The sequence below is a fragment of the Chiloscyllium punctatum genome, chromosome 8 (assembly GCF_047496795.1).
Source record: "Chiloscyllium punctatum isolate Juve2018m chromosome 8, sChiPun1.3, whole genome shotgun sequence".
In the NCBI taxonomy this organism is placed as follows: Eukaryota; Metazoa; Chordata; class Chondrichthyes; order Orectolobiformes; family Hemiscylliidae; genus Chiloscyllium; species Chiloscyllium punctatum.
In genome coordinates, this window is record NC_092746.1 from 55,161,079 (window position 1) to 55,186,937 (window position 25,859).

The 25,859-nt window shown below is 41.6% G+C and overlaps 1 protein-coding gene across 1 annotated transcript in view; it reads left to right on the top strand.

Moving 5' to 3' along the window:
- The window catches only part of LOC140480574 (ATP-binding cassette sub-family A member 13-like), a 282,456-nt gene that overhangs the window by 151,715 nt on the left and 104,882 nt on the right, over nucleotides 1–25,859 (top strand). Inside the window, exons 26-31 of the mRNA XM_072575601.1 lie at nucleotides 835–974; nucleotides 3,834–3,944; nucleotides 8,889–8,979; nucleotides 11,461–11,637; nucleotides 23,672–23,984; nucleotides 25,648–25,762. Coding sequence (XP_072431702.1) covers nucleotides 835–974; nucleotides 3,834–3,944; nucleotides 8,889–8,979; nucleotides 11,461–11,637; nucleotides 23,672–23,984; nucleotides 25,648–25,762 — 947 coding nt within the window. The remainder of the gene's footprint in view (nucleotides 1–834; nucleotides 975–3,833; nucleotides 3,945–8,888; nucleotides 8,980–11,460; nucleotides 11,638–23,671; nucleotides 23,985–25,647; nucleotides 25,763–25,859) is intronic.

Below are 25,859 nucleotides of genomic sequence, written 5' to 3' on the forward strand. Positions count from 1 at the left end.
TGGTAAGGTCCTGGGGCATGTTACTGAACAAAGAGACCTTGGAATGTGAAAGTGAAGTTGCAGGTAGACAGGGTAGTGAAAGAAGCATTTGGCATGCTTACCTTTATTCATCAGTGCATTGAGTATAGGAGTTGGGAGGTCATGTTGCGGCCATGCGGGAATTGGTTAGGCCACTTGGAATACTGCATTTAATTCTGGTCTCCATGGTATAGGAAGGATGTTGTGTAACTTTAGAGGGTTCAGAGACAATTTACAAGAATGTTGCCAGGGTTAAAGGGATTGAGCTAAAGAGGATATTGAATAGGCTAGGGCTATTTTCCCTGGAATGTCAGAGGCTGAGGGGTGATGTAAAAGAAGTTTATAAAATCATGAAGGGCATGGATAGGATAAATAAATAAGGTCTTCTCCCTGGGATGGGCAAGTCCAGAACTAGAGGGCATAAGTTTAAGGTGAGAGGGGAAAGATTTAAAGGGATATGAGGGGTAGCTTTTTCACGCAGAGGGTGATGTATTTATGGAATGAACTGCTAGAGGAAGTAGTGAAGGCTGTTATAATTATAACATTTAAAAAGCATCTGGATGGGCATATGAATAGGAAACATTTACAGGGATACACGTTAAATGCAGGCAAATGGGACTAGATTAATTTAGGCTATCTGGTCACCATGGACAAGTTTGACTGAAGGGTCTGTCTCTGTGCTGTACATCTCTATGACTCTAAGACTGAAACCATGTTGCTAGCCTTTGTAGTCAATTCTGATTTAAGATGAATACTGTTGTTTGATATGAGATATAAAAAAGCTTGTTAATAGCTATTTGTTTTTGGCTGCACCAGCTCCCTACTGCATGAGCTTTTATCAGGATATTTTAAAAGCACCAAATGGACCCTTGATGTGGACTTTCCTGAAACCATTGCTACTTGGTGAAATTCTGTATGCTCCAGGGACGATTCCAATACAGAGACTAATGGACAAGGTGAGAGAGTTCAATATGCCAGAACTGATGATTTTATACAGTTACAATTTGTCTTTCATATTTGGAGCTGGATTTTGACTGTGCAATAATGTGAAATGGTGGATAGTAAATCAAAATGGATAGGCTTAACAAAAATAAAAATCAGGAAAGATGTAAAATGACTGTCCATTAAATAGCACACTACAACCTGGTTTATACGACCATGCCCATTGAGTTTTTCCCTCACAAACACGTTTGGATATATTGTTGCATATCTTCATGGCTGTCCTCTCTTAAGGTGAGATTCAAACCCTGGCCTTCTGGTTTAGAGATATGGACATAAGTACTACATCACAAGATCCTTCTACCTCTTGGCGTTTGCATGCAAATAGTGCTCTTTATTAATTGAAGGTATTAACTGTTAATCTGTTTTCTTCTCCCTTCTGTTTTGCTTCAGGATATTGATAATCAATTTAAACGTGTACTAATATAGCAAGATGGTAGTCATGATTTGGAGGTGCTGGTGTTGGACTGGGGTGTACAAAGTTAAAAATCACACATCACACATCACCAACATAAACCTGTTGAATTGAAACCTGGTGTTATGTGACTTTTTGACTTTATAGCAAGATGATCTTTTATCGGGATATCTTAGATTAGGTTAGGTTCCCTACAGTATGGAAACAGACCCTTCAGCTCAAAAGGTCCACACCGACCCTCTGAAGAGTAACCTACCCAGATCCATTCCCCTACCCTGACTAAAATGCACCTTACCTACATGTCCTTGAAGACTATGGGCAATTTAGCATGGCCAATTCACCTAACCTGCACATCTTTGGATTGTGGGAGGAAACCAGAGAACCTGAAGGATACCCACACAGACATGGGGAGAATTTGCAAACTCCACACAGACAGTCACCCGAGGTGGGAATCGAACCTGGGTCCCTGGCACTGTGAGGCAGCAGTGCTAACCACCGAGCTTTAAAAGCATTGATGAAAATGATTTTAACATGTCACATTGAAAAGCATGTTTAGCTTTTATACACTGAAATTCTGAAAATCAAATAAATCTGTGATTAAAAATCTAGTATCAGCAATGGCGAGTGGGTTATTATTTTCCCCTCCCTAGGTGGCAAGATCATTAAATCAGTTAGCCCTGGAGAGATCCTGCCCCTTTCTGTCCACTGCAGCAATTAACTGCTGGATGAAAAAATTAATTTCAACTCACCAGAAATTGAGTCCTTCAGCCATTGATAAATGGCCATTTAAAGGTCTCAACTTGCCACTAGTTTGTTTATCTCCCTTCTTGGCAGGTACATAATTGCCTGGTTTCCCAAGTGGGCTTCCATATGCCTGAAACTGGAACCATTTTGGGCGAATGGGATGGCTACAGAAAGCTATCCTGTGACCTTGCATCCAACTTCAAGATGCTCTTTTCCCTCTGACCTGCACTCTGTGAGGCTCTAAAGAAAGAGAATTATCTTCTTGCCATTAGAGCCCCTTAAGGTTAGGCCTCTGGCAGAAAAATACAGGACCTAGAAACTATTGGTGTCTGATCATCTGACAACTTCTGATGAGGCAGAACCTCAATGTCAAGGCACGCGATTTGCTGAGACACTTACTGGTCAGCTCTTAACATACTGTTTGAAACATGATTCACTGAGCTTTCTTGTTGATGGGGCAGTGAGCCAAACACCTGCTTCCACACTTAGTCTATAAGCTAGAAAACCTCAGCCATGAAGCTAACAGATTGCTATTTAAAACCCATCTGGTTCACCATCTGTTTTTTAGAGAAAGTGATATGCTGTCATTACCCAATCTCACTTACGTGTGACTCCAGACCCACGCTAGTGTGGTTGATTCTTTTTTTACATCTAAACATTTTTGGAAATGGCACTTACTATCTTGTGGATAACAATGGTTTTCACGTATGAAGAACTAACTGTGGTTTGATTATATGTTGTATATGTATGCAAGATATGAGTAATGTAGTACTCTTCAACTTTGGAGCATCATAAAGCAAGCAATCTGCCACTCATTGTACAATCTGCTCAAACTTCCTCTTCATTGGCATTCATGTAGGGGACATCAGGGGATGAATAACAGGCAGCTGGTCTGCTACCATCTGTTATATATCCTAGTCAAAAGTGAATGCTCCAACCTTTTCTCAAGACACTCAGTTTAACCTATTTATAAATTAAGAAATTGTCTCTTTTGATAACCATTTCCAGTGGTAATATGAATGTATTCATTATGATTTTATGTTCAGTTTCATTACAAATAATAGAGATGAGATCTTCCCTTGTTTGTTTCCAATCTTTTTGTTAACCCAGTTGAGGAGACTTTTGAGATGAATACTAAATGGACACAATTTTGGCGACACATCCTGTCCTTATGAGCCCAGAGGAGGACACTGCGGATTCTGATCTCACAAATGTGATGAATAAAATTGCAAAAATGTCCTCATTATGGAGATACCTCCAATGGGCAGTTTACCCTCTGTATTCAAGTAGAAATTGGACTGATATGCAGTACATATGCTTCATCTATTTTTCTGTGAAAGTTATCATTCCATGAAAGTTGCAGTTCTAAAACAGAAATAGGATATTGTTTTGAATCCGAACAAACTCCTGCTTATTTGTCATGGAGGTGCTGGGAATCCATTTAAAGTTTCAAAAAATTAGTATGTAAGATATGAGGACACCATCAGATTTCCAATGGCAAAATCGGGAGACAACTGTGAAAATCTCACATTGTCTTCTGCCATTGCTGCGGAACAAAGTTTCTCCAGGAACCCCTGGATTTTTAAGCTGATCTTTTATTACTGCAGCTGACTGGTGTAGATGCAATGCTTATTATTTTCTTCTGTATTTTGTTCAGTCCAACAGCATATTCAGCTTAGTTAATGACCTGAAGACCTATTCTGAACTTTGGCTGAAATCCTCAAGCCTTTTGGAGAAACAAGGAAACTTTCAGTCAAGTCAGCTTCAGGTATCATTGTTTTTATGAAAGTGGAGTGAAAATGTTTGTTTTCATCTTACTGATTGGATAAACGATATTGCCTCCATATATTAGATTTGTAGTCGATGGCCACCTAAGTTATCATGACTATGACTTTGATGTGTAAGTTTATCTTCATACTCGGAATATATATTGATGATTTGTTTATAGGAAAGCTTCTTCTATTTATATAGAAGGGGTCAGTTAACTCACCCATATGTTCGAGTGTGATGCAGAATACAGCCAAGAATGCAGACTCAATTTCTGTACTAGCTGTGGCTGTTCATGGAGGCCTGTCTCCTCTCCCTAATCCACATTTATTGAGTGGTTCCCCTTGAACTATGCCTAACTAAGTGTATCCTGAATGGAGAGAAATGCTTATGGTTCTTTGTGGACTGTGGCCTCTTAAATATTCATATGCATTATATAGTGTATGGATTTTGGGAAGAAGATAGAAGGCTGGTTGTGTGAGCTTGGGAGACTGGAGGTAGCAAATTGGAAGGAGGATCTCCAGAGAGATGAGGCCAGTGACAAAGATTAGTACACCAGATGACAACAGTACCACCCTTGTCAGGAAAATTAGGGTTAGACCTGAGAGAACAAAGTATGGCAAGTACAGACAGAAACAGATTAGAATGAGTTAGGGAGCTGCAAAATTAAGGCAACCAGTGTCATGGGGACAGTTCTTGATGAAGGTGAGAGGCAAAAAAGAGGGGTTCCATGTGGAGTAGGGGTAATGGAGATGGCTGAAAGGGCCCAAGGAGCAGGGAGAGTATTTATACCCAAAGAGGTGAAAGTGGGTACTGCAGATGTTGGAGATCAGAGTCAAGATTAGAGTGGTGCTGGAAAAGCACAGCCAGTCAGGCAGCATCTGGGGAGCAGGAAAATCGTCTTTTGGGCAAAAGCTCTTCATCAGGAATGAGGCTGGGAACCTCAGGGATGGAGAGATAAATAGGGGGGAGGGGAGGTACAGCTCGGGAGAAAGTAGCTGCGTGTGCAGTAGGTGGATAGAGGTGGACGTAAAGGTGATAGGTCGGAGAGGAGGATGGAGCGGATAGGTGGGAAGGAAGATTGACAGGTGGGACAGGTCATGAGGCCAGTGCTGAGCTGGAAGGTTGGAACTGGGGGAAGGTGTGAGGAAAGGAAATGAGGGAAACAGGTGAACTGCACATCGATGCCCTGGGATGGAAGGGTCCTGAGACAGAAGATAAGGTGTTCTTCCTCCAGGCGCCAGGTGGTGAGGGAGTGGCAATGGAGGAGGCCCAGGACCTGCATGTGCTTTGCAGAGTCGGAGGGGGAGGTGAAATGTTTGGGCACAGGGCAGTGGGATTGATTTGTGGGGGTGTCCCAGAGATGTTCTCTGAAGCGCTCTGCGAGAAGGCGTCCAGTCTCCCCAGTGTAGAGGAGACCGCATCGGGAGCAACGGATACAATAAATTACATGTGTGGAAGTGCAGGTGAAACTTTGATGGATGTGGAAGGCTCATTTGGGGCCTTCGATGGAGGTGAGGGAGGAGATGCGGGTGTAGATTTTGCAATTCCTGCGGTGGCAGGGGAAGGTGCCAGGATGGGAGGGTGGGTTGTTAGGGGCCGTGGACCTGACCAGGTAGTCACGGAGGGAACGGTCTTTACGGAAAGCGGATAGGGGTGGCGAGGGAAATATATCCCTGGTGGTGGGGTCCGTTTGGAGGTGGCGGACATGTTGGTGGGTGATACGATTTATGTGGAGATTGGTGGGGTGGAAGGTGAGGACCGGGGAGTCTGTCCTTATTGTGGTTGGAGGGGTGGGGTTCGAGGGCGGAGGTGTGGGACGTGGATGACATGTTTGGAGGGAATTTTCAACTGCGTGGGAGGGGACATTGCGGTCTTTAAAGAAGGAGGCCATCTGGTGTGTTCTGTGGTGGAACTGATCCTCCTGGGAGCAGATGTGGCAGAGGCAGAGGAACTGGGACTAAGGGATAGCATTTTTTTACAAGGGGCAGGGTGGGAGGAGGTGTAATCCAGGTAGCTGTGGGAGTTGTTGGGCTTGTAGAAAATGTCAGTGTTGAGTCAGTCACTGTTGATGGAGATGGAGAGGTCCAGGAAGGGGAGGGAGGTGTCAGAGATGGTCCCAGGTGAATTTAAGGTCGGGATGGAAGTTGATGAACTGTTCAACCTCCTCATGGGAGCACGAGATGGCACCGATGCAGTCATCAATGTAGCGGAGAAAAAGGTGGGGAGTAGTGCCAGTGTAATTACGGAAGATAGGCTGTTCCACGTAGCTGACAAAGTGACAGGCATAGCTGGGACCCATACGGGTGCCCATGGTTACCCCTTTTTGTCTGGAGAAAGTGGGAGGATTCGAAGGAGAAATTGTTGAGGGTGAGGACAGGTTCAGTCAAATGAATAAGAGTGTCAGTAGAAGGGTACTGGTGGGGACATCTGGAAAGGAAGAAACGGAGGTCTTGGAAGCCCTGGTCATGGCAGATGGAGGCATGTAGGGATTTGATGTCCAAAGTGAAGATGAGGCGTTGGGGACCAGGGAAACTGACATTTTCTACAAATCCACCGACTCCCATAGCTACCTGGATTATACCTCCTCCAACCCTAGCTCCTAAAAAAATGCGATCCCGTATTCCCAATTCCTCCGGCTCCATGGCATCTGCTCCCAGGAGAACCAGTTCCACCACAGAACGCGCCAGGTGGCCCCATTCTTTAAAGACCCACAATTTCCCAGCTGACTTGGTTGAAAATGCCCAACACATCTCATCCACATCGCACACCTTTGCCCTCAAATCCCATCCCTCCAACCGCCACAAGGACAGAACCCCCCAGTCCTCCCTTCCATGCCACCAACCTCGACATAAATTACATCATCCGCCAACATTTCCGCCACCTCCAAATGGACCCCACCACCAGGGATGTATTTCCCTCCCCACCCTTACCCGCTTTCCGTAAAGACTGTTCCCTCCGTGACTACCTGGTCAGGTCCACGCCCCCAAACAACCCACCCTCCCGTCCTGGCCCCTTCCCCTGCCACCACAGGAATTGCAAAACCTGCACCCACACCTCCCCCCCTCACCTCCGTCCAAGGCCCCAAAGGAGCCTTCCACATTCAAAATTTCACCTGCACTTCCAGAAATGTCATTTATTGTATCCGTTGCTCCCAATGCGCCACCTCTACACTGATGAGACCGGACGCCTTCGCACAGAGCGCTTCAAAGAACATTTCCAGGATACCCGCACCAATCAACACCACCGCAGAACATTTCAACTCTCCTTCCCACTCTGGTGAGGACATGTAGGTCCTGGGCCTCCTCCATCGCCACTCCCTCACCACCCGACAATTGGAGTAAAAACACCTCATCTTCCGCCTCAGGACTCTTCATCCCCATGGCATCAATGCGGAGTTCACCAGTTTCCTCATTTCCCCTACCTCCACCTTCCCCCAGTTCCAACCTTCCAACTTGGCACTGCCCTCATGACCTGTCCTACCTGTGTATCTTCCTTCCCACTTATCTGCTCCATCCTCCTCTCTGACCTATCACCTTTACCCCCACCTCCATCCACCTGTCACACTCTCAGCTACCTTCCCCTCCCCCCCCAGCCCCACCCCCTCCAATTTTTCTCTCCACCCCTGAGGCTCCCAGCCTCATTCCTGATGAAGGGCTTTTGCCCGAAACGTTGATTTTCCTGCTCATTGGATGCGGGCTGACTGGCTATCCTTTTCCAGCACCCGTCTAATCTTTATGCCCAAAGAAGCAGCCACAGAAGTGAAGGTGACGAATGAAGAGTTCAACATTATAACATCAGAATTACCAGCCACTTCTATCCAGACTTGTCTAGTCTGCACATGGTTTCAGACCCATGGCAACGTTGCCTCTTAACTGCCCTCAGAAATGGCCAAGAAAGCCATTAATTCATAAGCAATTAAAGATGGATTACAGCAAAACTCACATTCCACAAAAGAATATTTAATAAAAACTATAATGTGACCTTCATTCAAACCGTTTCAAAATTTACAGATGGCATGATGGAAACAGCAAGCCATTGGATCACAGTTGAGCTGATTGTGAATACTTAAAGATTCCATCCTACTCTGTTGTGACCTTGCCCATGGTAAACAGAAGCCCAGGCCATGAGGGAAGCTTGGCAGCTTTAGCTGTGTGGTTCATGTCACGCAGGGGAAACATGGGAAATGTTTGCTCTGAATCCCTTGTGCCCATTGGAGGGACCTCCACCAGGGTCACCTTTTTACTCTTCTCCTCCACCTAGCTACTCAAACCTGCCTGGCACCCCTTCACTCTCATTGGCTCCCAGCAGTCTGATCCTAATAATAACCCTGAACCCATCTGAAGTTCATTTTCAGGACTGTTTCTGCTCTCAATTTGATATACTGACCTCATTGTTAATTTGCCAAATATTGCTATGAGGGCAGGTTCACCCCTGATGTTTTAGCCAAGCAATTAGGATACCTGGCAGTCTGTAAAATATGGTCCTACACCTGACAAGGATCTGACTTTGCCTCCAAATTAAAGTTAAAAGGGAACTATGTTTGTGAAATATTACTTGACCTTTTTACTTTACTTGTTTCTGAACATGGGGTGCATGCCATCTTTGTGCCAAATTTATGTCATGTCATATTAATAAAATGAGCATAGTTCATTTAGTTATAATTTTCTCAACATTTTTGATTGCTATTCAAACACAATGTGCCACTTACTTAATTCTATTCATAAGCATTCACTTGCTATGCAAATATGTCTTGTATGACAACGTTAAAGTTCAGGCCAAAGTAGAAAACAACCTAGTGTCTGGTTCTTTTATGTATTGATTAGTGTTAATGCAATCATTTGGAAATGCTCATTTACCTTTATTCCAGTGTGCCAATTTTAATATGTATTTGTGACATCTGTAATAAGCAAGTGTAACATCAATTAAACTCTTGCTGTTTCAGGGGGCTTTGCAGAACAATTTTATACGCAGTTTCATTCAGTCTCAACTGGATATTGATCTTGATAAACTTTTGGAAAGTTTACAACAATATGGTACAGTTTTTATTTTCTAGATATTTCTGCTGTGCCCTTTTATTTAGCTTTATTTTAATTGCAATAATGTGTTTAAATGTCATCCGTTTATATATGACACGCACACTTGTAGATTTTCTTTAGTCACTTCCGAAGAAGGGAATGCTGATTTTTCTACTTTCTCCTTTCTTTTATTTTTGTAACCTCGAGCATTATCTGCTGATTTGCTTTTTACTTTATACTCTCTATCCCTTCCTGTTGTATTTTATCTTTTCCCATATTCACAACTTAATCTTGTTCATTGCCGCTACATGTCGATTTATCCCATATTCCTAAATTTTGCCTTGCCCCAATTATTGAGTTTAAAATCCTCTCTATGTGTCTAGTTATGTGGCTCACTAGAACTCTTCCTTTTATTACATGGCTTGCCAGAACAATAGTCCAACAGAGTTCAGATATCAATTCCTAAAAATGCAGCCTCACTCTCCCTATTTGTTCTACTGCCTCACAAAACTCTTGCAAGCCAATCTTTGAGCCATGTATTAATTTCTCTAATCTGTTTGCCCAATGTCAATTTTCATGTGACTCAGTTAATAACCTAGAGACAATTACCTAAGAGAGGTTCTGCTTCTTAATTTGGTGCCGAGCTCTTATGATGCCTATGTCATTGATACCCGCATGGACACAGTAACTGGATTTGTTATTTCTCACTGTGAGGCTCCTTTCCAGTTCCAAGCAGATATCCTGAATCCTGATATCTTTCAAGCAATATAGGATTGCTTGGATTATTGCTCTTTGCTGCAAAGTATGATGTTAGTCGCCCTCATGATACTTACCCTGCAATCACTACTTTGCATTTTAGTCCCCATACTTATTAAAGCTTTCTATTCCACAGTGCTGTGATCAGTGTACTCATCCATCTTGCAGCCACTCTCCCTTGTCCTTGACCACTGACTGACTCAGAAGATCATATCCTAAGGGTGTGACTATTTCCTGGCAGAACATGTCCAAGTAACCCCTACCCCCTCTCCTTGATGTGTCACAGTGTCTGCAGTTTGACCGCCAGATCAATGACTTTGAACTGAAGCTCTTCATGTCACAAATATTATCAATAGATTTATCCTGGATGACATTGATGTCCTGTGCCTGCTATATGGTGCAGCCATAATATTACCCATGCTACCATCCTCAGTATGTTTTAATTCACTGCATAATTATTTTACTCAGTTATTTATTTACTTTTTTTGTATTTTATGATCTTTACCATCAGCTCCTTTACTACTATAAAAGTTAGATGCAGAATAGATCTAGATTCTTCCCCTGTGATAGATTAAGAACCAATTCCTATGTGTAAAAAAAGTTATAAAAAGCAAAGGAGCATATCCTTCCCCTAACTCCCTTACTCACTAAATTTCTAAGACCTTTATTATTCAATGTCACCATCAGCATGTATGTCTTTATGTACTATCAGAGGCCTGAAGCAGGTAGCTTAACTTTGATTTGATTTAATGTGTGGTAAATGTAAGCTTTTATTATACATAAGTGATCATTTTAAACTGGTGATTGGGTATTAGAATCATCCATAGCTCAAACATTTCTGAAGTATTAAGTGTATTAATTGTTATAGATACTTCTATTCTAAAAGTGAATGTGGGGAAAGATTATCATATGAATTGCAACAAGTATTATCACATAATATTATAATACTTTCTGTTATCAATAAGTATTAGGTCCTCTTACATAACTTACCAGTTTCATTTGAAATAGACTGTAGATTTATTATATTACAATTTATGTATACAAAATTAGATTAATTCAATAATGTGCTACTTTTTTTCCATCATATTCAAAGCGTCTGTGCCCTTTCTAAAGGATACTTAATGTATGGTCATTGTGCTTTATCAATAATTAATTAGTAAATTGAAGTCTTAAACAATTGAAGCTATCTAAATTGGATTCTGTTCTCTCCTTGTCATTAAAGTCTTCCATTAAGCACGAGGAAATAATCATTGTGATCAGGAATATGGATCTGAATAGGATTAGCCAACTTCTCAACAAAATGATTGACTATCTATCAAGTGAAATTATCAACTTCGATAGTGGCATGTCTTAGTTCACAAATGCACCACATGGTGGGGTACTAAACCACAAAGACTAGAATGATCTTCATTCTGGGGCATCGGTGATTACGAAATCATCTCAGACACTACTGTTAATCTGAATGGCTTTAGGTTGGGGAGAGAAAAGGCAGCTACCACCTCGGTGTGGTCACAATTGTAAAAAACATCTATGTTGATATAATCTGAAACCTGGATTGATTATTAGTAGTTTTGTATTCTTTGTTGCAAAATATCCTGTATGCACTTATTTATTAGTTTCACAATTTGGAATGGGCAATTGACCCTGTACTGAAGGCATGTGAGGAGGAAGAAAGGCAGTTGACAAGAATAAAAATAATAATGATCTTTTAAATTAAAATTTGAAAACTTTACATTTTTTCAGAAGAAACAGTCACCAAAGCAATGGAAGATCCAGTTATACAACAGATCACTGTCCTCTCACAGTTGATGGTGAATGTTTCATCCTGCGTGTTACTAGACCGTTTTACACAGCTAGAATCTAAGGAAGAGCTGGAGAAGAAAGTACAAGAACTAATGGAAAAAAACACATTCCTAGCAAGTAAGTGTTTGCTATATATTGTCATATAGCACAGAAACAGACCCTTCAGTCCAACTTGTCTGCACCAACTAGACATCCCAATCTGATCTAGTCCCCATTTACCAGCATATGACCCATATACATCTAGACATTTCCTAAATATGTACTCATCCAGATGTCTTTTAAATGCTGTAATTGTACCACCCTCCACCACTTTCTGTGGCAGCTCATTCCATGCATACACCACCCTCTGATTGTACCTTGTAGTGCCAGAGACCTGGGTTCAATTCCCACCTCAGGCGACTGACTGTGTGGAGTTTGCACATTCTCCCCTTGTCTGCATAGGTTTCCTCCGGGTGCTCCGGTTTCCTCCCACAGTCCAAAGATATGCAGCTCAGGTGAATTGGCCATGCTAAAATTGCCCGTAGTGTTAGGTGAAGGATTGATGTGGACTTGTTGGGCCGAAGGGCCTGTTTCCACACTGTAAATAATCTAATCTAAATATTTCTCCTCTCATCTTAAATCTATTACCTCACCATCTGAATATAAATATATACACCATTTATCATCCAAGAAAAGGTTTGTGTCTTAAAATTTTAACTTTGGGCTGAAATGTAAGTATTTTTGGCTAAGTGGCATTTGGATCAAATTACTTGGAGGATTTATTGCTGTAAGACATAACAAGATTTCTCACTGCATATTTCCAAGCTTGCCTCTTTAACTACTGTCCCTGCCTCTAAAGCATTGCTCTCTCCTGATCGTTCCACATGCTGTTCTTAGACCAACTTGCCGTTCAGCGGATATCTACCAAAAGACTGGCATCCCTTTGCACTGCACTGTATTTAAATGGCCACCATGCTCCCATAGAAGCATTGCCAATCTGGTGTTATCCCTCACCAGGAACATAATGGGACAGTAGCTGACACACTACTCATGGCTGATTTCCCCTCACAAATAAAGGCCCATTCTCTCACCATTGTCACTGTTTAACTATCAGTCCCCATGGATAACCTGTCCTTAGCTGCATTCAATCTGTGCACCTTCTGCAGCTCACTTAGGCTCTGTCCTTCATATGAACTGTAGACCTGCAATATATCATTGTCCTGTGGGGGAATATCTCATACAGGCAAGCAATCGGACAACTCCAAACATGAGCTTTTATTGACAGTCAGCAAAAATAAATGTAAATGAACCAACAGGCAGCAGTTCAGGCCCACAATGCAAACTAAATGCTGGCATCATGACCAGTGATAATCCATCATGGTCTGCTCTCATCAGCTGGAAGCGCGTATGAATCAGGTCATGTTAGGCTTGAGGCATCTAGTGTAAATGAGCTCTGTCAAGCATCTTCCTACCCACTCCTTTGCCCTCCTTGTCCTTTTTCTCAACAGACTGCTCTTGCTCCCCTAGCTCCTCTGCATCGAGCACATTACCTTGTAGCCTACTCCACTCGTGCAGACCATTGTACAGCAGAATGGCGTAACATACTCTGCTTGGATTATACTGGAGGGCCCCCCAAGACTGGTCCCTGCAGTGGAATCATACGTTCAGCAGCACTATCATCTGCTCCATCACAGACCTGCTCATATTATGTGCACCAACTTGATAAAGGTGCCACATTGACTGAGGGACCAGTGTGTTACATCAGAAAGGTTATGCCAGCTATGGTCTGACCCCTTCCCATTGCAGATTCACTTCAACCATTCAATTCTTTATTGTATTCAGTGGCATACATGGTCATATTGTAGGATTCATTTTGAAGTGATATTCCCCTCTTCTTACAGCATCCTTAGAAGATTCACAAGTGATGAGATGCTTTTGGACAGCATTCATCCCCTTTCAAGTCACTGTTGTGAACATCACTGAGATGCCAATGTTTGATATGCAAGTGCCATTGGCAAAGTGCAATTCACGTTTGAACAGCATTTGATCCCAAAAACCATTCATTCCCACATACATTGCAAATAGGCAAAGACATGATCAGAAATCAATCTTAGCTGGGGTTTGCAATATACTTCAATGTCCTAGCATCCAACAGATGCTTTTCTAACGCATTATGTAGATTGTCCAACCAGAGGGGAGGCCATATTGGATTTGGTACTCGGTAATGAACCGGGACAAGTGGTGGGCTTGTTAGTGGGTGAACATTTTGGTGATGGTGACCACAATTCTGTGACTTTCACCTTGGTTATGGAGAGAGGTAGGTGCGCACAACAAGGAAGTTTTTACAATTGGGGGAAGGGAAATTACGATGCTGTAAGACAGGATTTGAGGAGCATACGTTGGGAGCATAGGCTGTCAGGGAAGGATGTGGTGGAAATGTGGAACTTTTTCAAGGACGTGTCCTTGATATGTATGTACCGATCAGGCAGGAAAGAAATGGTCGTGTGAGGGAGCCTTGGTTGACGAGGGAGGTTGAATGTCTAGTAAAGAGGAAGAAGGAGGCTTACATAAGGTTGAGGAAACAAGGTTCAGACAGAGCAGTGGAGGGATACAGGATAGCCAGAAGGGACCTGAAGAAAGGGATTAGGAGAGCTAAGAGAGGGCATGAAAAATCCCTGGCGGATAGGATCAAGGATAACCCCAAGGCATTCTATGCGTATGTGAGAAACCTGAGAATGACGAGAACGAGGGTAGGTCCGATCAAGGACAGTGGTGGGAGACTGTGTATTGAGTCGGAAGAGATAGGAGAGGTCTTGAACAAGTACTTCTCTTCAGTATTTACGAACGAGAGGGACCGTATTGTTGAAGAGGAGAGTGTGAAACGGACTGATAAGCTAGAAGAGATACCTGTTAGGAAGGAAGATGTGTTGGACATTTTGAACAACTTGAGGATAGATAAGTCCCCCGGGCCTGACGGGATATATCCTAGGATTATGTGGGAAGCAAGAGAGGAAATTGCAGTACCGTTGGCAATGATCTTCTCGTTTTCACTGGCAACTGGGGTGGTACCAGGGGACTGGAGAGTAGCGAATGTTGTGCCCCTGTTCAAAAAAGGGAATAGGGATAACCCCGGGAATTACAGGTCAGTTAGTCTTACTTCTGTGGTAGGCAAAGTAATGGAAAGGGTACTGAGGGATAGGATTTACGAGTATCTGGAAAGACACTGCTTGATTAGGGACAGCAAGCACGGATTTGTGAAGGGTAGGTCTTGCCTTACAAGTCTTATTGAATTCTTCGAGGAGGTGACCAAGCATGTGGATGAGGGTAGAGCAGTGGATGTAGTGTACATGGATTTTAGTAAGGCATTTGATAAGGTTCCCCATGGTAGGCTTATGCGGAAAGTCAGGAGGCATGGGATAGAGGGAAATTTGGCCAATTGGATAGAAAACTGGCTAACCGGTCGAAGTCAGAGAGTGGTGGTAGATGGTAAATATTCAGCATGGAGTCCAGTTACAAGTGGAGTTCCGCAGGGATCAGTTCTGGGTCCTCTGCTGTTTGTAATTTTTATTAATGACTTAGATGAGGGAGTCGAAGGGTGGGTCAGTAAATTTGCAGATGATACAAAGATAGGTGGAGTTGTGGACAGTGAGGAGGGCTGTTGTCGGCTGCAGAGAGACTTAGATATGATGCAGAGCTGGGCTGAGGAGTGGCAGATGGAGTTCAACCCTGCCAAGTGTGAGGTTGTCCATTTTGGAAGAACAAATAAGAATGCGGAATACAGGGTTAATGGTAGGGTTCTTGGTCAGGTGGAGGAACAGAGGGATCTTGGGGTCTATGTACATAGATCTTTGAAGGTTGCCACTCAGGTGGATAGAGTTTGTAAGAAGGCCTATGGAGTATTATCGTTCATTAGCAGAGGGATTGAATTCAAGAGTCGTGAAGTGATGTTGCAGCTGTATAGGACTTTGGTTAGGCCACATTTGGAGTACTGTGTGCAGTTCTGGTTGCCTCACTTTAGGAAAGATGTGGAAGCTTTGGAGAGGGTGCAGAGAAGATTTACCAGGATGTTGCCTGGAATGGAGAGTAGGTCGTACGAGGATAGGTTGAGAGTTCTCGGCCTTTTCTCGTTGGAACGGCGAAGGATGAGGGGTGACTTGATAGAGGTTTATAAGATGATTCAGAGGAATAGATAGAGTAGACAGTCAGAAACTTTTTCCCCGGGTACAACAGAGTGTTACAAGGGGACATAAATTTAAGGTGAAGGGTGGAAGGTATAGGGGAGATGTCAGGGGTGGGTTCTTTACCCAGAGAGTGGTGGGGGCATGGAATGCGCTGCCCGTGGGAGTGGTAGAGTCAGATTCATTGGCGACCTTTAAGCGGCATTTGGATAGGTACATGGATGGGTGCTTAATCTAGGATAGAAGTTCGGCACAACATCGTGGGCCGAAGGGCCTGTTCTGTGCTGTATTGTTCTATGTTCTATGTTCTATGTTCTAGATGTGGATCTGTGCTTTTATCAATCAAAGGAACTCTTAACTCTACCTACTTGAAAATTGTTCCAATGACTTTCCAGTTGCATTTAACATTTAAAGAATGACATGGTACACCAGGAATCCCATCTGGCAGTAGACTAGGGTGAGCAGTAATTTAGGCTGGATGCTCTATAAAGCAAACTCTATCAACCCATTACCAAACAAAGTTATGATTTAGTGGCAATGGGTATACTACTTCACTTGGTATTTGCTTAGCCATATTCCATGAATATATTTCATATGAATAGGTACCTTTGATAGAGAGAGTTTCTTAATTTCTAGGATTTGTGTTCATGGCAGTTGCTCTGTTTGATTTTCAAACTGCCTGCCTTTTTTTTTATATCCCCAACATCGGATCATCTCATTGGTTCAATATTGGCAAAACAATAAATTAAAACTCGATTGGTTTTTAGTATCCTGGGGCATAATTATTATTATTAGATTAGATTCCCAACAGTATGGAAACAGGCTCTTCAGCCCAGCAAATCCACACCAATTCTCTGAAGAGTAAACCATGCAGACCCATTTCCCTTTGACTAATACACCTAAAACTATGGACAATTTAGCATGGCCAATTCACCTGAGTTGTACATCTTTGAATTGGGGGCGGAAACCCACGCAGATGTGGGGAGAATGTGCAAACTCCACACAGACAGTCACCCGAGTCTGGGATCCCTGGTGCTGTGAGGCAGCAGTGCTCACCACTGAACCACCATGCCGCCCCAAATTTAAACTGATTGGTTCAATTCAAATTGTTGTCAAAACAGCAACCAATTCAGGTATCCAGTTTACAGCCAAATGTTACATAATTTCAATTTTCCAGCACATTCTGACACTGCTATTTAGTCATATGACACATGTGCTTGTAAGCTCTCAGCGCAGAACAGCAGTCACATTCTCTTAAAGGTAAAGTACACGCTTTCAGCTTCAAACAAGATACTTCTATAACAGTTCAGATAACACGAAAAAATTAAAGTTGCTGGCCCCAAAGCAAACCCTTCTATGATTACTCAAGAAGAATAGCTGAAGCCTTCTGTAGTTAAACTGCAGCTCCCAATAATCAAACAAAGTCAGCCAAATTGGTCATAGCCGATTAAAATGTGGGTAAATCTAAAAGATTTTGTCCAAAACTCTTACTAACCTTATTAAGATCACTGTGATTTGGCTGAAATATAACTTTTCGATTGGTTTTGATTGTGAACCTGAATTGGGCTGACTTTATTGGACTACAGTAAAGTCTCTGATTTTGTTCTCTTTTTATGATTATTCACAGCACAATATCACAAGCACACCTCTTGTTGTCATCCTGCTGAATTTCCCAGTGTTTAGCTGCTACTTATTTTTAGTTTATTCAATGGGAGGAGATTTGAGGAATAGCTCTTTTACCCAGAGCATGATGGGGATTTGGAATGCACTGTCTTGGCAGAGGGTTCAGATGGGAAAATCACAAACTTAAAAAGAATGTTGATAAGCATTTGAAGTGTCCTAACATTCAAGGCTATGGGCCTAGCGTGGGAAAGTAGAACTAGTATACATAGTAGAGTATTTTTGGTGGGCTGAAGGGCCTCTTCTGTACTGTATGATTGTAGGCAGGATAGCAGTCACACACAGGTCTCATGATATTTCCATTGGAGAGAGTAATTCCATTACATGGCAAGAGTTTCCTGGCCTCAAAATTTTTGGGAATGTAAATTCTTTACTCCTTGACAGGAGTGAATGGTCCAGTTTGACAACCATAGTCTGACATTTGTTGATGATTGGGGTGATCTCAATTTCTTAATTGACTAATACGATGGTGGTTCTCTTGATCCAGTTTCTCAAATGCATCAATCTTGCTGTGATATTTGAATTAACCCCTTTCTGCACAGCCTGCCTCTGTGTGTTTATGCTGAGATGAAGCGATTATTCACAGCACTTACATCTGTTTTTTTCTGAGGTTTTTCATACCTTGTAATGGAGGGGGATTCTGATTGAACCAGACATAGCATAATGCACTACACTTCTCCATATTAGCCATGGGCTCTTTTTACGCGCTCATAAGGCAGCCAATGTTGGTTGAATGTTTTATCCAAAACAAAAAACCTTCAGCTTTGATTTTTATGCTCAGTCTTGGAGTGAGTCTTGAGCCCACAACCTTCTGACTCAGAAGCGAATGTGCTGCCAAACTGAGCCATGGCCGACAGTTGTCACAGCTCATATGAATGTGAGGTGATACAGCAGTTCATTTTGTTTGAGAAGAGGTAGTTACCAATCTGAACAATTATGAAGTACAAAGATGACATCTACTGTACAAATGGGGATCCTGCCACTTTGGAAATAGTCTGTTTTCTCAGCAGTTGCCTCTTACAGAAAGTGTTGAAAATGTGGTGCTGGAAAAGCACAGCCAGTCAGACAGCATCAGAAGAGCAGGAGAATTGACATTTCGGGTTGCTCCTTCCAAACAAGGTCTGCATAACCTGTCTGATGTAGCTGTCAATTAGCAGCGAACCAATTTCGGCTGGCAGGATTAGAAGGTGTGAAAGATAAACTGTTATCCACTTGTAGAACCACCCCTGTAGAGAATGCATGTGCTTTCTATAAGATGGCAGTCATTTTTTGAAGCTGATGAAGGAGATAGCCTTCATGTGAAATGTGTAGATGAGTGAATCAAGATTACTAAATTCATTTATTCCTATAGTGTCACAGCAGGGCAAGTTCATATCATGATTAAAAACTAAAGATTCAGCTCTGATGGATTGACCCCTGGGGAGTGAGGGGTGGGGTATAGGTGACATCGGATACTCTCCAGCTAATGACTGTGTTGTTCTAAAATTTGATTGAAGGTTGGGATAACAGCCAATCATCACTGATTTCCCCCACTATCCACATCTTGGGGTTACCATTGACCAGATCTGAACTCGACTAACCAAACAAATGCTGTTAGTACGAGATCATGTCAGACATTCGGAATTCTGGGCTGAGTAATTCATTACTTGACTCCCCAAAGTCTGTACACTATCTGCAAGGTACAGTCAGCAGTGTGGTGGAATACTCTCCATTTGTCTGGATGATTGCAGCCTCAGTCACACTAAAAAAATCCCAAAACCATCCAGGACAAAGCAGTTTCTTTTTTCAGGATTGCACCCATCACCTTCCACATTCGACATTCACTCCCTTCATCGCCAATGTCCAGTGACAGCAATATGCACCTGCTTAAAGCCACACTGCAGGAATTCAGTAAGGTTCCTCTAACAGCAACGTCTAAACCAGTGGACTCTACCACTTCGAAGGACAAGAGCAACAGATGTGTTAGACCATCAAAACAGCAAATTGTTGACCAAACCAACAGCATCCTGACATGGAGTTATGTCACCTTTCTTTCTTTGTCCCTAGCTTAAAACCCTGGACTTGCTGAGTAACAGCAGTGTGAGTTGTCCCTCTGTACCGAGGATTGCTGCAGCTCCAGAGCAACAAATGCTGGCCCAGCCAGCAACGCCCACATCCCTTCATCAAATGTAAAAAAAATGACAATCCCCAATCGTCTTTGAAGTAATTAAACAACTGAATGGTCTTTGTAGCTGGCTATACCCTCAACCTGTTATCCTCCACAAGTTTTCAACAGAGGTAACAGCTTCTCTTTGAAAAGCTCAATCTAGCTCTTCATTCAGATCATGAATATTTTATAGCCTGTTCTCCTAAGATCACTGGGAGTGCTTTCATGCCATCTAGTAATGAGGACACTTGTGCAATGAAAATGGTCTTTGAGGCCATCTCTCAATATGGCAGTGTTTACATACCATCAGGACTCATTGAAGCAATGCAGTCCACAATATCAGGAAACAAGCCATGTCTGACAACCTTACTATGAGAAGCCACTGATCTTGAAATCACAATCCCGTAAATGAACAACAGCAGCTTCTCTGTGCCCATGTTTCAATCCACAATGAATCATACTGTAGAAGCATGAGAGTTAATGTAAGAGAACTTCATTCAAGCACCGGGGAAAATTGTTAGAATGTCTTTTCCATAAGAGTACAAAATTATAGGGTTGAAATCTTTTTGTGCTGTTATTTGCTTCTATAGGAAATGAAAATTGTCTACAATTATTAAATGATAAGAGTTATGATCCACTGTGTAGTTATACAAAATAGAATCCACTATACACTGACAAGGGACCTCTGTTGTTACATTTTACTTTCATTTTAACTTTCATCATCAATCTTCTCCCTTTCCATTAGCATTTTGGTCATCCACTGGTGATTCTTGAAAACTTTCTATTCCTCTGACTTACAAGTATTTTATGGGCATATTTTTAAGGTGAGAGGAGAAAGATTTAATAAAGACACGAGGAGCAACTTTTTTACAGCGAGTGGTTTAATGTGGGGAATGAACTTCTAAAGGAAATGGTGGATGTGGGTACATTTACAACGTTCAAAAAACATTAGATAAGTATATGAATAAGAAATGTTTGGAGGGATGTGGGCCAAGTGCAGGCAGGTGAGACAGGTTTAGTTTGGGATTATGGTCGGCATGGACTGGCTGGACCGAATGGTCTGTTTCCATGCTGCATGACTCTATGATCTACAACTAGCTTTTCTCACTTTAAATGTCTTCGTTTTAATTGGCTACACTCCTTGAGTGTCTTTGTTAATCGTGGGTAATTCATCCTTCTTGTCAAGTCCTTTTTGGCTGAAATAATTTTTGCTGAGCAGAATGGACTATCTGTTTAAATATTAGCCATTGCCCATCCACTGCCTTTCCCCTGAGTCAATTTCCCCAGCCTGCATTGCACAACACTTTCTGTTTCCTCTGTAATTGCAGTGTTTTTAAGTTGAGGACATTGGTTTTGAGACCTAGCTTGTATTTCCCAAAACAATACTGTGTTTATGATAATTTCATAACTTGCATAATAAAATACAATACTGATTCTTAAAAATGTCCCATAGTCTTGCAATTTTCATGTGCAAAGATATCAATGCATCAAATTCTATCACTTCTAACAGAAAAATTCTTACATTAACTTTACACTACGTAAAGAACACGACAGGTCCACATTCTTAACAGTGAGTGTTTTCATGTACAGTCAGATAGCTGTTTTTTTTCCATGAGCTTTAAAACCCTGACATGGAGCCAAACTAATTTTCCAAGCCTTCAATGACTAGGAGTGAGACTGACTCAAGAATTCTCCTACAGGACATTTGCAGACTGGCTGCTTCTAGACTTACCACCCATTTAGATCAGTGGCAGGCTGTCAAAGCTGCACGCTTTAATGGAGTATTAGCAGCTCTGCAATTCCCTCCCACCGGGAGAAGTGGGCATTGGGAATTAGGGAACATGAAGGCACCTCAACATCGAGGAGCCCTTGCTGGCATGCTCATTTGTGAAGAAGTAAACATGAACATGTCCATCAGGATGTTAGGGAAACCCCGCTGCTGGATCATACCTTTTATTAGGCAACAAAGCCTTTAATTTGATGTCCCTGACAGTCTCCCATCTGTGGAACAGGCAACTCTATGTGTGGTGGTAATGCTGCACTGGTAGCAAACTTCTGACAAGGCTGTATTTAAATGGTCTTTAATCAGGGCATTTGACTGTCTGCCTCCTTAAAGGAGGACATCAAATCCAATCACCAGCTCACTCTTGGGCAAATTCCCTGATGTTGGAATTGTGCAAAGGGGCCTTCCCCCTTTATTTTCCCCAGGTCCCCAACTCGAAGCCTGCCATCACAGGACCAGGCAGTTTTAGCCCAAAGTATTTTATTATTTGAATCTCAGGATCAAAAGTCTCTGGACACAGAAGGAGGCCATTTGGCCTATCATATCTGCATCAGCTCTTCAGCTGCATTACCTAATGCCAGTTTCTTGCTTTATCATCGTACTGTCTCACATTATTTCTATCCAAATAATCATCCAATGCCCTCATGAAGTTCTTAACTTGACCACAATTTCAGACAGTGCACCCCCGACCCAAAGCACTTGTCATGTGAAAAAGGTTTTTCTCGTATCATATTTACTTCTTTTGCAATTCACTTTAAATTTTTGGCCTCTGGTTCTTGATCATTTATATGTAAAGTTTGTGTAAATTTACACAAATATAACTATTTTACATCGTACAGCCCATATGGTCAGTCAAATGTATTAGGTAGAGCACAGACATTTGTTAAAAATGAACAGTCATAATCATTTCTGAGGTTCGTATTATTTTAGAACTGATTTTCATGTAGTGCAGACAGAAGAGATCAATGAAGAAAACTAGAAAAGTAAATAGATTTCATTTTCTTGAATCACATGATAGATGTCGGGAGTCATTTGCAATAATAATTGGTCACTGAATCAATCTGTGTCAATATTGTTGAATTTTCAGCCAAATTTTGTGAATTCATCAGCATTAAATGGGGCAATGACAAACATGAAATATTGCATTTTTCAGATCCTTGAAATTCAATGAAGCATTTTTAAAAATGCACCACCAATACTGCATTAATCAGGATAGCATTACAAAAGTGTGATCTCCAGCTTAAACAAATTGTCCCCTCATAACATTTCTATCCTTCGCTTGATGTCATATTTTCCATTAACTGCCTTGAGACATTTTTTTGCTGTGATAAAGCTGCTTTATCAGTCTGCTCAGTACTTATTGCGGTTGTTGCTAAATGCAGTAAGATCAGCTATTTAAACCAGCTCGTTGTAATCTGCTGTTATTGTTCATACCCTTCTGTCATTTGCCAAACTCTGATGCAATACAATTGATCGCCTGATAGGATTGATATATGTATACATATATATGAATTGCCTTTATGCACTATTGTGTGCCTTTTAATTGTGACTTAATTGAGAGATTGAAGACTTCACTATTTTGAAGTTTTTTTTAATCATTGTGTATCAGTGAGATACAAATAATTTACTAATTATTGCCACTTTATATATGGATGTGGGAAAAATTTTCAAACCATTGGTGCAATGTCTGTATTTCAGTGGCCTTCAAATTGTGCCCTGGGTATACTGTTGTGTGTGCATTCCCACATTGAGACAGAAAGCAGGATAAACTTGGAAGGGTGGGAGCAGATAAGGGTTGGTGGTTCAGACTTAGACTCAATGATGCAAATTGTTTGAGGATTTTATAAAACAAAAAAGAGCAACACCTTTCCTTCTAGTCCCACAAGCAATAAATTTTTAAAAAATATTAGCATGCTCAAAGTGACATCCAAGTGTTTCTCTGCTTGCTACAATAAGCTTTTTCTCCTTGATTGTGAAAACTGCACTCAGGAGGTCAATAACTGATATGCACATTTTGTGTCTGGGTTCATTTCTTTTTCATATAGAGGTTTCTCTGAAAATTTCTTCAGATAAACTTTGACATCAAATTGATGACTGAAGTATTGCTTGGTTTTCAGCTGTGTTCTGCACACTTTTCAAATGAGTATTTGTTAAAAATGACAGTTAAAAATGATCAAAATGGTTACATTCCAGTGTATCTGAACACTGAAAGGATTCACTATTCTGATATTGCAATTGTGTAAGTGTATGTCACTATGAGTAATAGGTGTCTCTATAAATTTTTACCCAGAAAAAAACAAAAATGTTAGTGTTGTCACAGCTGTTACAAAAAAGAAGCTTTTAAGTTTACTGTAATAAATATACACGACTTTGCTATTTTTCTAGGTATATTGTTCGATGTTGATGAAGGCAACACCTCAAGGAAAATACGATCATTGTCTCCCTCACTTCCAACTAAGTTGAGCTACACTATTAGAACAGACATTCTGCATAGTATGCCGACTGATCAACTGGAAGATCCCAAATGGAAATCTCAGCCTCAAAGTTTGCCAACACGCAGTTTCTATTATAATCGTGTCTTTCTTCCATTGCAAGATATGATTGAGCGAGCGATCATTCAGTCTCAAATTGGTCAAGATATCCCCAACCCTGCAATACAGATCCAAGCAATGCCATTTCCCTGCCACATCAGTGATCCGTAAGTTCACAGAATATCTAGATTTTTGTACGGAAGACTTTCAATACCTTAACAAGGGTATATAACCTGGAAAAATAACAGAAAATACTGGATCAGTGAGATAAAAATAATTTACTAATTATTGCCACTTTGTATGTGGATGTGGGAAAAATACTTATCAGGTCTTGCAACATTTGTAAGGACAAAACTTGAAAGGCTGGCTTTTAGAGGGTGCCATGTTTTCTACAGCTTCCTCAGCTTAATTATTGGTGTGGAGTGTGTCCATTTTAAAGCTGGCTATCCTGTGGTGATTTAACATTAAGTACCGAAGGTGAGACCTTTGCACCTATCTTGGCAGGAAATCCACCTTAAAGACGTGCCAGCCAATTGGATTAGCCAGTGTTACAAGCATAGATTCACGTGTTGCCCATTGTGGGGACTACAAGCACAAAATTAAGCTAATGGAAGCTAGATTTCTTTTAGGTTTGGGTATCGTTGAAATTAGGCTGCCAGAGCCCAGGAAAGGGGCTGGGGGACTGGGTTTGAGAAGCTGGAATTAAAGGGGTTATGACCGTGTTGGGGCAGACAATGCCCCTGATTAACAGAGGTGACTCATAGGTGAGGGTCCCCCTGACCTGCCTTGGAAAGCACCCACCACACAGCTAAAATCGCAGGGCTACCCACTTGGCATGGGCCTCCTCCTCCTGCCAAGGATAAACTAAGAGTGAAGACAGGCTGAGGTATATAAGCCAACTTTAATTGGTCACTTTAGGGTCTCAATAGGCTTAAAGACATGTGGCGTGCCTCACGCCTCGATCCCATGCTCTCCATTATAATTGGAGGCAACTTGGAGGTAGGCAGGATAAACACCCAGGTTTTACACCTGTGAATGGAAATCCAATCCATAGTTAATGTTTCAATCTGTGACTTGTCATCAGAGCCATTTCTGTTCAGTCTGATGAATGGTCCCGGATCTGAAACATGAACCTACTTTTCTGATCACAGATGCTACCTAACCTGTTCAATATTTCTAGCATTCTTTGATTTTATTTTGGATTTCCAGCTCTTCTGGTGCTCAGCTTTTGTAAAAATGTTATCTGATTGATTGAATAGCTCAAAAAGTCATTTTTTGTTCTGTCCATTTCAGTGTTTCCATCTGGTAAAATGAAAATATTGCAGTATGATTTTAATTTATGAAGAAGAGGAGATTTAAAACACAACAAAGGAAGATTAGAGAAACAAGAGAAAGGAATATTCAGTAGTTGACATTCGAGAGCATGGTTTCCATGATTAACTAAAAATAAATAGTTGGCTCAAATGGAGGGAGATTCACCCTATAATTAATTGTGATGTTCATGCCCAAGAATGTTTCATTTTTCTAACACATGTATGAGGCGAGAAGCATTGTACTTATAATGCCTTTCAATTCTCAAAGATGACCAATAACCATTCTTTATCATATGATGAAAATTTCTTAGTCACCAGTAGCTGCAACCAATTGTTGCATTACATTAAAATAGCTCACACTAGTTCTCTTTAATTTTACAGAAGAAGAGCAATTTGATTTTCCTTTCATTTATGCAAATTCTGAAATGCTCCTGGACCCTTGATTTTGCGTCTATTTACAGCATTCTTGTAAATGTCATGGCTCATTTAATCCTGCTCACACAATCCTTCCTGACAGGTTTCTGAACAACACAGCCTTCTTTTTCCCATTATTAATGATGCTCGCGTGGCTGATTTCTGTGGCTTCCATGGTGCGTAACCTTGTGTTTGAGAAAGAACTTCGACTGGAAGAGGTAATTAACGACACAGGTAGCTCCTGATATGAAATGTTGTCCTAAACGGAATGAGCTGACCAAAGATTTCAGTGAATCATGCACAGTGAATGTGCTG